This window comes from Lactuca sativa, chromosome 7 (genome assembly GCF_002870075.4).
Source record: "Lactuca sativa cultivar Salinas chromosome 7, Lsat_Salinas_v11, whole genome shotgun sequence".
In the NCBI taxonomy this organism is placed as follows: domain Eukaryota; kingdom Viridiplantae; phylum Streptophyta; class Magnoliopsida; order Asterales; family Asteraceae; genus Lactuca; species Lactuca sativa.
The window spans coordinates 185901339-185915012 of record NC_056629.2 but is presented as its reverse complement, the minus strand read 5'-3'; the positions used below and the strand labels follow the sequence as shown (position 1 = coordinate 185915012).

The 13674-nt window shown below is 31.7% G+C and overlaps 1 protein-coding gene across 1 annotated transcript; it reads left to right on the top strand.

Annotated features, from left to right (window-relative positions):
- The first annotated feature begins 7899 nt into the window (after nucleotides 1-7899).
- On the top strand, nucleotides 7900-11733 carry LOC111913599 (transcription factor GTE4). Its single transcript, XM_023909328.3, has 5 exons — nucleotides 7900-10266; nucleotides 10343-10397; nucleotides 10481-10597; nucleotides 10698-10790; nucleotides 11056-11733. Exons 1-4 carry the CDS (start codon nucleotides 8521-8523, stop codon nucleotides 10769-10771), a joined length of 1992 nt encoding a protein of 663 aa, XP_023765096.1. The 5' UTR covers nucleotides 7900-8520; the 3' UTR covers nucleotides 10772-10790; nucleotides 11056-11733.
- The last annotated feature ends 1941 nt before the right edge of the window (nucleotides 11734-13674 follow it).

The window sequence follows — 13674 nt, the reverse complement described above, 5'->3', positions numbered from 1 at the left end:
CCCATTAATAACCTGAAACCTATTGGGCTCACCCAAAGCCCACTCTCAAAACTAAATGGCAAGCCCAACTCAAGGGCCTAAGCACAAATATATATATGTATATATATATATATATATATATATATATATATATATATATATTCCTCTGGTCCAATACTCTATTGCAACAAGCCAAAACTCCAGGCCCAACACTCAAGGCCCAAAATGAGACTTAGCCCAAAAGTCCACAGTGAGGTTACGCGGGGCGTACCTCCCTTGGTACGCTCAGCATACTCACAATCCAGGTTGGCCATCGGGGACACTGGCACAGTACGAGGAGCGTAAAAGAATTACGCTCAGCGTACTCCCCAGATTCACTCTTTCTACTCACTTGGTCTTAATCGGTTAAGACATTACCTCAAACCCCAGATCTGGACTCCCTAATGGCTCTTACTCCATAAATTTAGTGACTTTAAGCCTTTGCATGGCTGGAAAGGTCACAAACACCCAAAACATTCACTCCCTTAACTCAAAAAGCTCATAACTCATGCATGGCTTGGTTCCAACGACCAAGATTGGATTTTTATGACATTACACTACTAATCACACTCAAAGGGGTTGATCATAGACTCTGGAGCTCACTATCTCATAAATTCTCCACCTTTTGGGACAAAAACCCTAAAAATACTCTAATATGATGCTCAAAACAAAAGAGTGAGAAAGGTTGAAGCTTTATACCTCTATATGAAGCTTCCAACTCAGATATGCTCAGATCCAAGGCCTGGACTTCTCATCCTTCATCTCCAAAGCTCCTTCTTTACTCCAAGAACACACCAAAATCACTTAAGGCTCTCAAATGCACTCACAAGCTCCATGAATGAAGGATTAGGGTTTTAGAGGGTTTATTGACTGAGGATGGTGGCCAGGAATGAGGCCATCTCATTCTATATATAGGGACACATTCAAAGTTAGGGTTTCCACTCTGTGCCTAGTACACCCAGCGTACCTTCTTGTACGCCCAACGTACTAGGTGGCTCCGCTTGAAAATCACGCACATGAGTACGCTAAGCATACACATATGTACGCCCATCGCACTCAGCTGCCATCTTTCTCAAATAAGGGACTTATCCTGTCACAACTTCAAACTTCCATCGCTTCCTCGATATAACCCCGATTCCCATGAACCTCATACCTAAGGAAAGGTGACGAGATGCCCTATGTTTCTAGCAACTCGTCGCAACCCCGAGACCTCCTCATGCCCAGTTTGCAGCCCACGAACCCTAATCATGGACGATCCAAAACAGGATGTTACAAATTACTACATGGAACATAACCTCTTGTCTAGTTTTCGTATCCAAGCATTCTTTGAGGAATTGGGAAGTAATATGCTTATTTGGTGTCATAATTAGTGTTTAAATGAATTGTTAATGTCCACTGAATTGTTGAGTTGTGGTATTAAGTTATATTTAAAGTTTAAAGCTTTCATAACACTTTTTCCTCATAAAAATGGTTTTGACATGTGTTGGTATATGTAGAATCAAATGAATTAGTCTAATGAAGATTTAATTCATTTTTGGAGGTTAAGTTCTCATTGATAGTTTATTATTCGGACGCCCTTAATGAATTAAGGACATGTTTTGAGAAATGGATTTACTTGTAGGGTTTAAACTTATTCTTTAGTGTTATGAGTATAATTTCCTCTTTGTTTCTCATTGAAATTATTGTGAATATACATCCCTTATTATTGGTATTAGGTTTTGAAACTGTTTAACATATACTTAATTGCTAGGTGTCCATATTTGAATTATTTGTGCATTCATGAAACTATATTTTCATAAATGCTTTTAGTTTATATAGAGCTAAAATGCTTATTTTGAGAAAAGAGATTTTGCCATCCTGCTTGTTTCATACATGTATATCATGTTAGGATGGGTGTGACTTTGTGGTCTCAGGTGCCCAAATGGATAATTGTTGTTGCTTATTATTTGTTTGTGAGTAGATTTTTATATAATCCTCATGAGCACGAGTAGAGGCTCACTACCCCTCGTGTGGCCTACGTTGGATTGCCCCTAGTGTCTGGTTTGTTGGTGTAAGGGCGACTCGGTAATTTCATATGGCGTACGTTCTTCACAGCTGACCATCATTATTTCGTTGTCAAATGTGAGTACAAAAGTTGGATGTTCGTCATGAGTTTTTCGCATCCGACAATTGTTGTGAGTTGGACTTTGAGATTGACATGGGTTAGGATAAATGCATGCATTGCATTATCCATTTGGATTGTTTCTTCCTACAAAATATATATATATATATATATATATATATATATATATATATATATATATATATATATATATATATATATATGGAAAAGTATCAAGTTTTATACACTTATTTGTTGATCAGATTTATCGTTTCTAAGTGTTTTGTAACTCGTATAAGTATTATGGGATCTATATGATCTTGTTTGGATTTTGATATTCGAGAAGCTTCTACTTGATGTATATTTACCTTATATTGTTTGTTCATTTGTGAAGTTTATATGAGATTTGTCAAAAATGACAATGTACTTTGACTAATGTAATATTTTACCCCCAAGCTTACTTTTGATGTTGATTTTCTTGTTTTGAAAAGGTACAGGTGTTTACATTGGTGTATAAACCATAATTTTCATTCATACACCGTCCATAATGTCTAACCCTGGGATCATACTCACTAGGATCCACATAGCGTAACCCACTTGTTGATAAATTGTGGCAAGTTAGTAGATATTGTTAGAAGCTTAGGATGCCCATAAACTTGGATGTTTAGAAGAATTTTGGTTTGGATGTCTTCTTAAACCTTTGTTTTGATATATGTTGTAGCACTCTCGCATGAAATGTCGTATTACACCACTAAATGTTTTGGGAAATTTTAATTGGGACCGCTATTCGCGTTTCAACTCTATAAAATATTTTGAATTATACTTTGGGATGGTTTTCCCTCAAACTAAAACTCTGATATTATTTTAAAAGATTTTATTAAAGGCTATTTCAAATAGGCCCTTTGCGATGGGTGTTACAAAATCATAAAGATACTATACGTATCCTATATAGCTTAAGAGGATTTTCGTTGATTTGTCGCAATGAGCACGTTTATAGGATATGTATAGTATCCTATACATATCTAATGGAGCACGTTTTATAGGCCACATGATGTATCTAATGGAGCTCTATTTGATAATAATAACCTCTGGTAAAACTTCATTTTCCAACGTGTCGTTATATTTGGTAGGTTGTAGTTATGAGTTATATTTCGTTGCTTAATGACAATCTTTCATCTTCCATCTCCCATTGTAACCGATCTTCTTGCATGTATAAATAAGATATCATATAGTTGTTACATGAATATAGTTGTCATTTATGTTACCTTTATTGTTGAATTTTCAAGTATTATGTATTAATACGGTGGCTTAGGTGTGAAGAATGACAATGAAATGAGTTTCAACTTTTTAAAAAATGATCAAGTGAATGTCAAGTTGTTCTATAATACATAATTTAAATGTCAACACAGTTAAATAGTTTCAAAGAACGTTATAAGAGCTATGATACTTATAAAAACACATACTAAATACACTTTACTAAAAACAATTTTACTTGGTTTCTTTTTTTATATCTAATTACCACTCAAATTTTTATTACTACAAATCTATTATATTATAGATACTAATTATCGGCTATTTGACACGTTAACCCGAATGTCATATCAAAAGTATAACATACTTGGGTAATCGGATTTTTGTTTATTTGATTAAGTATAACATACTTGTGGGTGGAGATTATAGTGGTAAAAATTAAAAGGATGTAAGTTGTGAAACCTAAAACCTTTGGTATATTGAGCAAGGAAGGGTGAAATGTGTAATAACCACAAAATATGGGAAAGTATATGCAAAAAAAGTATTGAAATAGAACAATGTTTGAAAAAGTATTGAAATAGAACAATGATGGAACAGGAAGGGACCAAATTGACAATTAAACATACTTGTGGGTGGATATTGTAATGGTAAAAATTAAAGAGATGTAAGCTGTGAAACCACTCAAATTCTAAAATTTACTATCGAAACTTGTCATGCGCTTTAATATATATATATATATATATATATATATATATATATATATATATATATATATATATATATATATACACACACACTAGGCGAATGCCCGCGCATTGCGCAGAAGCATCTATATAACTGAAATATTTACATGTTTTTTTAAAATATAACAATAATGTTATTGTTAAATTTGATATAATAAATCATATACTAAGGAGATATAATATATTGATTATTTTGAAGAGTAAATTACACGAATGGTCCCTATGGTTTGGGTGATTTGCGTGCTTGGTCCCTAACTTATTTTTTTAACTCAAAAGGACACTGCTATTTGTTTTTGTTATGCGCTTTGTCCATACTGTTTGTTTTTGTTATGCGTTTGGTCTCTGTCTTACCTAAAAAGACTATTATTTTAATAGGGAAAAATTATAGGGTATGTAATGTAAGGTGAATGGGTGGGTTTGGGGTGTGTTTATTTAAATAAATTAGAAAATCAAGGGAAAAAATAGTCTTTTTAGATAACACTGGGACCAAGTGCGTAACAAAAACAAATAGTAGGAACCTTCCGAGTTAAAAAAAAGTCAGGGACAAAACATGCAAATTACTCTAAACCATAGGGACCATTCATATAATTTACTCTATTTTGAATTATATGATAATATATGCATCTATTAAAACTGCATAATCTCAATCTTTTGAATGACCTCTACCCAAGGGTTACTCATGAATAAAATAAAATATAATATATAGTTTAATGTTATTTATAACTGTAGTTATTATTAATTAATTTTTTAAAATTTATTTGTTTAACTTTTTAATTTCTATCATTGTAATTATCTAAAACAGCAAACAAATTTTTTTTTTTGTTTTTAAAGGTAAAAATATAATCATTTATATAGAATTATTTTTAACTATTGTTATTGTAAGTTATTTTTATCTAATTATTTGAAAACTTTTAACGTTTATAAAAATATTTTTAGGAAATATTTTAGTTAAATTGATATTAAAATTTAGTTTTTACATTTAGCACTACAATTTATCATTTTTAACTATTCACAAAATATTCTTTGGGTTTTTTAAGTGTAACTGAAATTTATATTGAAGTTGACCCTATAATGTTATATTTAAATTAACAATTTAAGTATTTTGTCAATACATGTTCAAAAGTTATGGCTTTAAATTGATAATGGTTTACATACAACAACATATTAAATCAAATAAATTAAGTATAATATGTTAAAAGTTAAAGACATAACTTTATAAGTAGAAGTAAAAATATTATTTTAATATTGAAATTTAATTTATTTATAATCACAGTTTAGGTTTGATACTTATTTAACCGTATTAATCAACTTATAACCATTATTAGAAATACACTACAATTTATCACTTTTAACTATTTACAAAATATTCTTTCGATTGTTTAAGTTGAACAAAAATTTATATTTAAGTTTATCCTGTAAAGTTATATTTAAATTAACAATTTAAGTATTTTATACAAATTGTTCAAAAGTTGTAGCTTTAAAATGATAATGGTTCACATACAACAACATATTAGACTTAATAAATTAAATATAATATGTTAAAAGTTAAAAACATAACTTTATAAATAGAAGAAAATATATTCTTTTAATATTGAAATTTAGTTTATATATGATTACACTTTAGGTTTTATATTTATTTAACCTTATTACCCAACTTATAATCATTATTAGAAAGAAACTGAAAAGTCATGGGAGTTTCAAATGAATGTGGTGAAAGAAAAAATGCTAGCTTTATAAGTATACTAGGCGAATGCCCGCGCGTTGCGCAGAAACATCTATATAGCTGAAATCTGTACAAATATATGTTTTTCTAAATATGACAATTATGTTGTTAAATTTGATATAATAATTTGTATACTAAATTGATATAACATATTGATTATTTTGATTTATATGATAATATATAAATCTATTAAAACTGCATAATCGCAATATTTTGAATGACCTCTACCCGTGAGTTGCTCATGAATAAAATTTAATATAGTATATGGTTTAATGTTATTTATAGTTATTGTTATTGTTAATTAATTTTTTAAAATTTATTTATTTAACGTTTTAATTTCTATTATTGTAATTATTTATATATATTATTTTTAAATATTGTTATTGTAAGTTATTTTAAACTACTTATTTTAAAACTTTTAATGATTATAAAAATATCTTTAGGAAATATTTTAGTTAAATTGATATTACAATTTAGTTTTTGCATTTAGCACTACAATTTATCACTTTTAACTATTCACAAAATATTTCTTGGGCTTTTTAAGGTGAACTGAAATTTATATTGAAGTTGACATTATAATGTTATATTTAAATTAATAATTTAAGTATTTTGTCAAAACTGTTCAAAAATTATAGGTTTATACTGATAATGGTTTACATAAAACAACATATTAAATTTAATAAATTAAGTATAATATGTTAAAAGTTAAAGACATAGCTTTATAAGTAGAAGTAAAAATATTATGTTAATATTGAAATTTAGTTTATTTATGATTACACTTTAGGTTTGATACTTATTTAGTCTTATTAACCAACTTATAATCATTATTAAAAAGACACTATAATTTATCATTTTTAACTATTTACAAAATAATTTTTCGGTTGTTTAAGTTAAACTAAAATTTATGTTTAAGTTGATCTTGTATGGTTGTATTTAAATTAACAATTTAAGTATTTTATACAAAATTTTCAACAGTTGTAGCTTTAAAATGATAATGGTTTACATACAACAACATGTTAAACCTAATAAATTAAGTATAATATGTTAAAAGTTAAAAACATAACTTTATAAGTATAAGAAAATATATTCTTTTAATATTGAAATTTAGTTTATATATGATTACATTTTAGGTTTGATATTTATTTAACCTCATTAACCAAATTATAAGAAAGAATTTGAAAAGTCATGAAGGTTTCAAATGAATGTGGTGAAAGAGAAAATGTTTCATTTATAAGTATATATATATATATATATATATATATATATATATATATATATATATATTAAAACGCATTTTATATAATATATAGTAACATTATCTTTTTTTCTCCATACACAACAATTGATGTTTTAAAATTTTGTATTGTACAACTATATAATATATAAATTGTTATGTATGATAAAAAACTGTTGTGTACAAATCACTTCCCTTTTATATTACACTACTAGGTGTGAGACCCATGTATTACATGAGTTTATTTAAAAAAAATTAAATATAAAATTTTAACAATTTGAAAACTTTAAATTTATAAGAAAAATAAGAAATTTTTTGAATTATTAAAATTAATAAGACTTTAATGCATTAGATACATTGCATATATAAACCATTTTCTAATAAATACCTTACATATATATTACCTTATATATTAAATGTGGATTTTAATTTAATAAAATCAAAAATACAATAAAATGACAAGTGGAAAATAGAAAAATTTAAAATTTCTAGAAAATGCCATGTGTCCAAATGAATGAGAAGAGTACATGTGGCAAAGTCATTTTCATTTATTAGGGTAGATTCTTAACATCACATGTTATTTGAAAATGATGTTGATTGAATTAAATTACACCAAAAAGGATTTTCGGCTGAAGAATGCCCTATGAGTATAACTTTTACCAAACCGACAATAATGGAAAAGGCTGATTTTGTAAAGCATTTTTTTTCTTGTGAACAGAAAATAAAGAGACAATAGTGGAAGGACCATTCCTGCAACTTACCTCTCGAATGTGTTTACGTGGCAGAAAACCCCCAATTTCCATCGAAAGGCGCGTCTACAAAAACATAAAAACCACATAAACAATGCCTTTAAGCTGATGCAGAAAGAACAGTTCATCGTCTTTGGTCAATCGCAAACACAAGCGCGTGACTCTTCCCAAATTCACAATCCCCCACTAACGCTTCATCAGCAAGAGAGCAGAGTTCGGATCGATTACTCCCTTCTGAATCGTTGTTTGATTTTCGGTTCCCCAAGAACTCCAAACCCTAATTTTTAATTTTTTTTCTAATGTTCTAATTTTCTATTTTATTTTAATTTTTTTAAATTTTTTTTGATTTTCTTTTCCCTCTTTCGTTCCAGATTAGGTAGATCATCATACCCGTTGAAAACCCTAGTTCCGTACCGATTTTGATCTCTGTTTTCCATTGAATCGAACGATTTTGTCCCAGATCTGATGTTATGGTCGGATTTTTTGGAATTCTAGGGCTTGAATTTAGAAGGTTTGAAATTCTAGTGTTTGATTAAATCATAATCCCGTTTCTTCGTCGGTTTGAACCCTAGCCTCGTTGATCGGATTCGATTTCTTCGTTTCTGAAGAAATCGGATTTAAATTTTTCTGAATTTTCTTTTTCGATTGCGATTTTTGTTATAGCGTTCTCCGGGGCGGCCGGCGGGGGTGTTCGTATATGTATGGCTTCAGGGATATTAGATGCGGACAAGATAAGCAAAGGAAAGAGTAAGTGGGGAGAGGGTAATAAAGTCTACACGAGAAGATTCAAAAGGATCGCGAAGAACACCACCGCCGCTGCCCCCTCCTCCCCAACCACAACCGACACCGTCGCCGCTACATCTCCGCCTACTACCAGAACCAACACATCCAATCCAACTTCTCCACCCACTGCCTCAAACAACGAGCAAAATCTAGCTACTGAAGACGCGAATTCGGAACATCAACATACTCTATCGCCGGTAGTAGAGGTATCAGATGATCATTCGGTTCAAATTGCCGCTTCCCCAAATCAGCCCACCGGGAACGGTGTGATAAAACCGGTTGTTGTTATTGTCGGCGATCGGGTTAGGATTAATTTAAAAGCGGCGAAGGCTAAGAATGAGATTATCGAGCTTAGAGAGAAGCTGAGAGCCGAGCTTAATCAAGTCCGACGTGTATCTCAGAAACTTGAAGATAAAGAAGCTGAGCTAACCACCTTCTCCGCTGTTCTTGCTGTTCCTGCCGACGTTGAAGCTTACAGTCATTCACAGTATTCAGGTAATGATATCATCGAGAGGAGAGCTTTGCTCAGAGTGAATTCAGAAATGGGTACTGATTTTGTGGACAGGAGAGCCTTGATGAGACTGAATTCTGATATGGGTTCGGCTCCCAATACCGACATGAGGCCTTTTAGGCAACTCAATGTATCAGTTGTGGATAACAACCATGGAGTCGGTGAGTTTGTTGAAAAAGAAAAAAGGACACCAAAGGCTAATCAGTATTACAGGAATTCAGATTTCCTTCTTGGAAAAGACAGATTACCACCTGAAACCAACAAGAGGCAGAAAGCTAATGGTGGAAGAAAACACAGCAAGGAATCAGATTATTCTTCTGGACATGAAAGACACAGGAATCAAATGTTCAAGAACTGCAACAATTTGCTTCAGAGGCTGATGAAGCACAAACATGGTTGGGTGTTTAACGAACCTGTTAATGCAAAGCTTCTTGGACTCCATGATTACCATGACATAATCAAACACCCGATGGATTTTGGCACAATTAAGAGTCGACTTGCTCAAAACTTCTACAAGTCTCCCATGGAGTTTGCAGAGGATGTGAGGCTGACTTTTTACAACGCCATGACATATAATCCAAAAGGACAAGATGTACATGTTATGGCAGAACAATTATCAAATATTTTTGAAGAAAGGTGGTCAGTGATTGAATCTGAATCAAACCCAGATTGGAGATATGGAATGATTTATGATGCAAACACTCCAACTCCAACAAGTAGAACACCCACTTCAAGAAAAGCTCCTCATTTTGCACATGCTCCATCAAGAACACTGTACAGGTCAGAATCCATGTCTTTACCTTTCATGAATCGTCCAAAACCCAAAATTGCCCCTCCAAGTAGGACACCAGCACCCAAGAAACCCAAAGCTAAAGATCCCAACAAGAGGAACATGACATATGAAGAGAAGCAAAAACTGAGTACAAATCTTCAAAGCCTACCTTCCGAAAAGCTCGACAACATTGTCCAAATCATCAAAAAGAAGAACACTTCACTTTCTCAACATGATGATGAGATTGAAGTTGATATCGATAGTGTTGATATAGAAACTCTATGGGAACTCGATCGGTTTGTCACAAATTACAAGAAGAGTTTGAGTAAACACAGAAGGAGAGCTGAACTTGCTCAACAAGCTAATCGAACTGTGTTACAAGTAAGATTATATCATTATACTACTGTCTCTTTTTCTTTTTATCCTCCAAATTTTACATTTTAAGATGTAAATGCAGAACCCGAACCCTATGACATCCACTATGGAGGCCCCAAAAGAAAATAATAAAACAAGTAAGATTATCTTTATCTATCTAAGAATGAATGATGTTATTGATTTGATATTAAATTGTGAATGTTTGTTAATGGTGTTGAAGGAGGTGAGAAGAGCATTGCTGGAAGTGGTGGTGGTGAAGGAGGAGATAATGGGGTTGGCAGTAGTAGGTCTAGTAGTTCAAGCAGTTCTAGTAGTGATTCTGGATCATCTTCAAGTGGTAAGTTTTTATATTTAATTTGATTCTTAAGTTGTAATAATCAACATTTTGAGTAGTTTAGTTTTGTTGTAATGTATTTGTTTGATAAATGATTATGCAGATTCAGATAGTGATAGTTCATCTGAAGATGGATCGGATGCAGATGCAGATGCAGCTCATTCACCTACAAGTTGAATGGCATAGATTGAGTAAGGTAAGCCAAACAATGAATTATATGTAGTTTTACCCTTTCAAAACTGATTTTAAAAATTCAAAAAAAAAAAAAAAAAAAAAAAAAAAGATATTGCATTTAGTATATAAGAAAATATATAAAGTTGGAAATATTCATTTCCGACGGTTTTATGTGCAATTACGACGGGGTGAGAATCGGAATCGGAATCGGAATCGGAATTCTTTGAGTTCATTTTTCAGTAACTGGGTATTTAATTATTAATTTAATATGATATCTTTGATGGCAGATTTTCATCAACAACTCAACTGACAGGTGTCCTAAGTCCTAACAAAGAAAAAGAAAAATGGAAAGAAGGTGTTGCTCGCTTTTTGACATGAATGAGGATGATGATTGATTTGTAATTAAAGATGGTGCCTTGCCTTTTTTTTTTTATTAGCAAGTAGAAAGTAGTAAGCAGGGTGTATGATATAAGAGTGTTGGGTTGTGGGCCATGAGATCAAAAACCCATTGACAAAATATATATATATATATATATATATAGGTTTTGAATTTGGATGGGGTAGACTTGGAAAACCACAAATGAAATTGTGCTTTTTGCTCATATTCTTTGTGTATTATCTCCCTTCCTTTCTCTCGTAAGTTGTTAAGTTGGAGGAAAATCAAAACTGTAGCAGGAGCAGCTAGTCATGACATGTATAGTTTTGGGTTTTGCTTGTTAGTAGTTAAATAGATGTTCTGTTGTTCTTTCTTTCACTTGTTTAAGCATAATTAGTTAGAGTTTCAATAAGTTTAAAGATTTTGATATTATGCTTAAATCCCATATTTGCCAAAGACTTCTTTGTTAAACATGCAAATTTAATGAGGTTTGAAACCTCTTTTTGCTTTAGAACAAGGGGTATTTGCTATAAAAGCCCTTATATTTACATGTATGATTATGTCCTAATTTTGTTTTTATGTTTATTAATGCTTCTATTTACTTATGTTTTTTTTTTATTTCAACCGTTCATCAAATTTTGCATCCTCTTAGTCGGTCATTATTGTCGTAGAAACTCTCATATTTACGCATCATCACCACCATCATCTGCTACCAACAACACTGTCTACTACCACTAGCACCACCATAACAACCACCCCAACATATCTTGAGATCAAAAGACTACTATTTGACACCATGTTGACCACCATGGGAGAAATCTACACACACAAACCACCACCACTGCCAATGTCTGTCCATCCACCACCCAACTCCACCTTTATTCCTCCATCACAACAACTATTCACCATCTTCGTGATCAGCCATCATCTTCTTCACCCCATAACCCCACATTACAACCTAATCTTTACCACCCGGAAACCACCACCATCCCTATATCCGCCACCCTCTAACACCCTTTCAAAGACCATAACCCAATAACAATAGAAGCCATTACACAAACACCTTAACATCACCCTTAACCTCCTTTAAAGCAACTGTTCACCCACCTCCATAAACCTTTGATAATCAACATTCTAGTTGCCATCATCTTCTCCTTGTGTGAACAGATTTACTATAGCCTAATCTGGATCGAAGAGGTTGTGGTGCAATTTGAATAAGAAAAAGAAGATGAAGGGCGTGAAACGGAAAAAAAAAAAAAAAAAAAAAAAAAAAAAAAAAAAAAAAAAAAAAAAAAGAGACGAGAAGGGGGTACGCTCTACTGTTGTTACATACGTGAGGGAGAAAAAAAATATGAGCACAAACCATGAAATCGACACACTCCATATCATTCAGAGCTTCCTTCAACGTCAGAGTTCTTCTTTTGATAAAAGCGGCTAGGGTTTCATCCGAGGGGATGGTGGTGAAGGCAGAGAGGGTGTTGGAGACAGCTCCTCCTAAAGGTGGTAGTGGTGGTGGTCAACTACCCACATGTGATGGTGGTTACTTTATGTTTAGATGTCCAGGTGACCTACTATCCACATTTAACCTGACAAAAAACCATAAGTGACAAAAAAATATCCAAAATATAAGGTATTAATGGACATTAATTTGAACTTAGGACATAACCACAGATTTTATGTAAATATAAGAGTTTTTATGGCAATAACCTTTTAAAAAAACATGAAAACTTCAAATGTTTTGTTTGCGCATGTCCTATCTAGGTGTGGTGTTAGGATCAAATCTAGACGTCAATTTGTTAAACATTTAATATTGATAGATATGACTGGTTGTTTCTTTTCTATTTCATCCAACCTTTCTAATTAAAATTGATGAATATTATGAAATTTGTTTTTTTTTTTTTTTTGGAAAGTGAAGGTAACTTGTCATTTATATTGTGAAATAGCCCTAATTATATTCATTCTAGAAAAGAAAGACTGGCTTGTGCTTGTTCTACAACATTATAGTCTTTAAGTTATAGGGAGTGTTTGAGATATGCTTATTTAAAACAAGTTAGTTTTTTTTTTTAAGTGTTAGTTAGCAACTTGGGTTAAAACGGAATTTAAAAATTGTTATGATTAACTTATCGGGTACCGAAATGTAATAACAAGTTATTTTTAGTATATGATAATGTCTATTTAATTTAATGTTTAATTGAATATAAATATCAAAAACACTTTATTTAAATCAATAAGAATGAAGTAAGTTGTCAAAAACCAAATGAATAAATGGTTTTGATATTCTTGTATCTAACCATTTAAAATAGTATATTACAGATGACAAATTGTAATAAATCAATAACTACTTCCACTAAATAAGGGCTCGCACATGTTCTACAGTATCCTTTGTAAATTAACATTCCACGGGTATGAAAAGTTCTTGATGTTCTACAGTATCCTTACTTGTTTTGACTAACAATTGCATTTCTTGGACAGACGATTTGAATCTTTCTTCTTTTTAAGATATCAGACGCAAAATTGACAAAATCACAAA

Bases quoted from the DNA above. Each gene is read 5' to 3' on its own strand.
- LOC111913599 (XM_023909328.3), top strand. From the start codon at position 8,521: ATGGCTTCAGGGATATTAGATGCGGACAAGATAAGCAAAGGAAAGAGT. The intron at 10,267-10,342 runs GTAAGATTATAT...ATGTAAATGCAG, and splicing joins CTAATCGAACTGTGTTACAA to AACCCGAACCCTATGACATC. The intron at 10,398-10,480 runs GTAAGATTATCT...ATGGTGTTGAAG, and splicing joins AAAAGAAAATAATAAAACAA to GAGGTGAGAAGAGCATTGCT.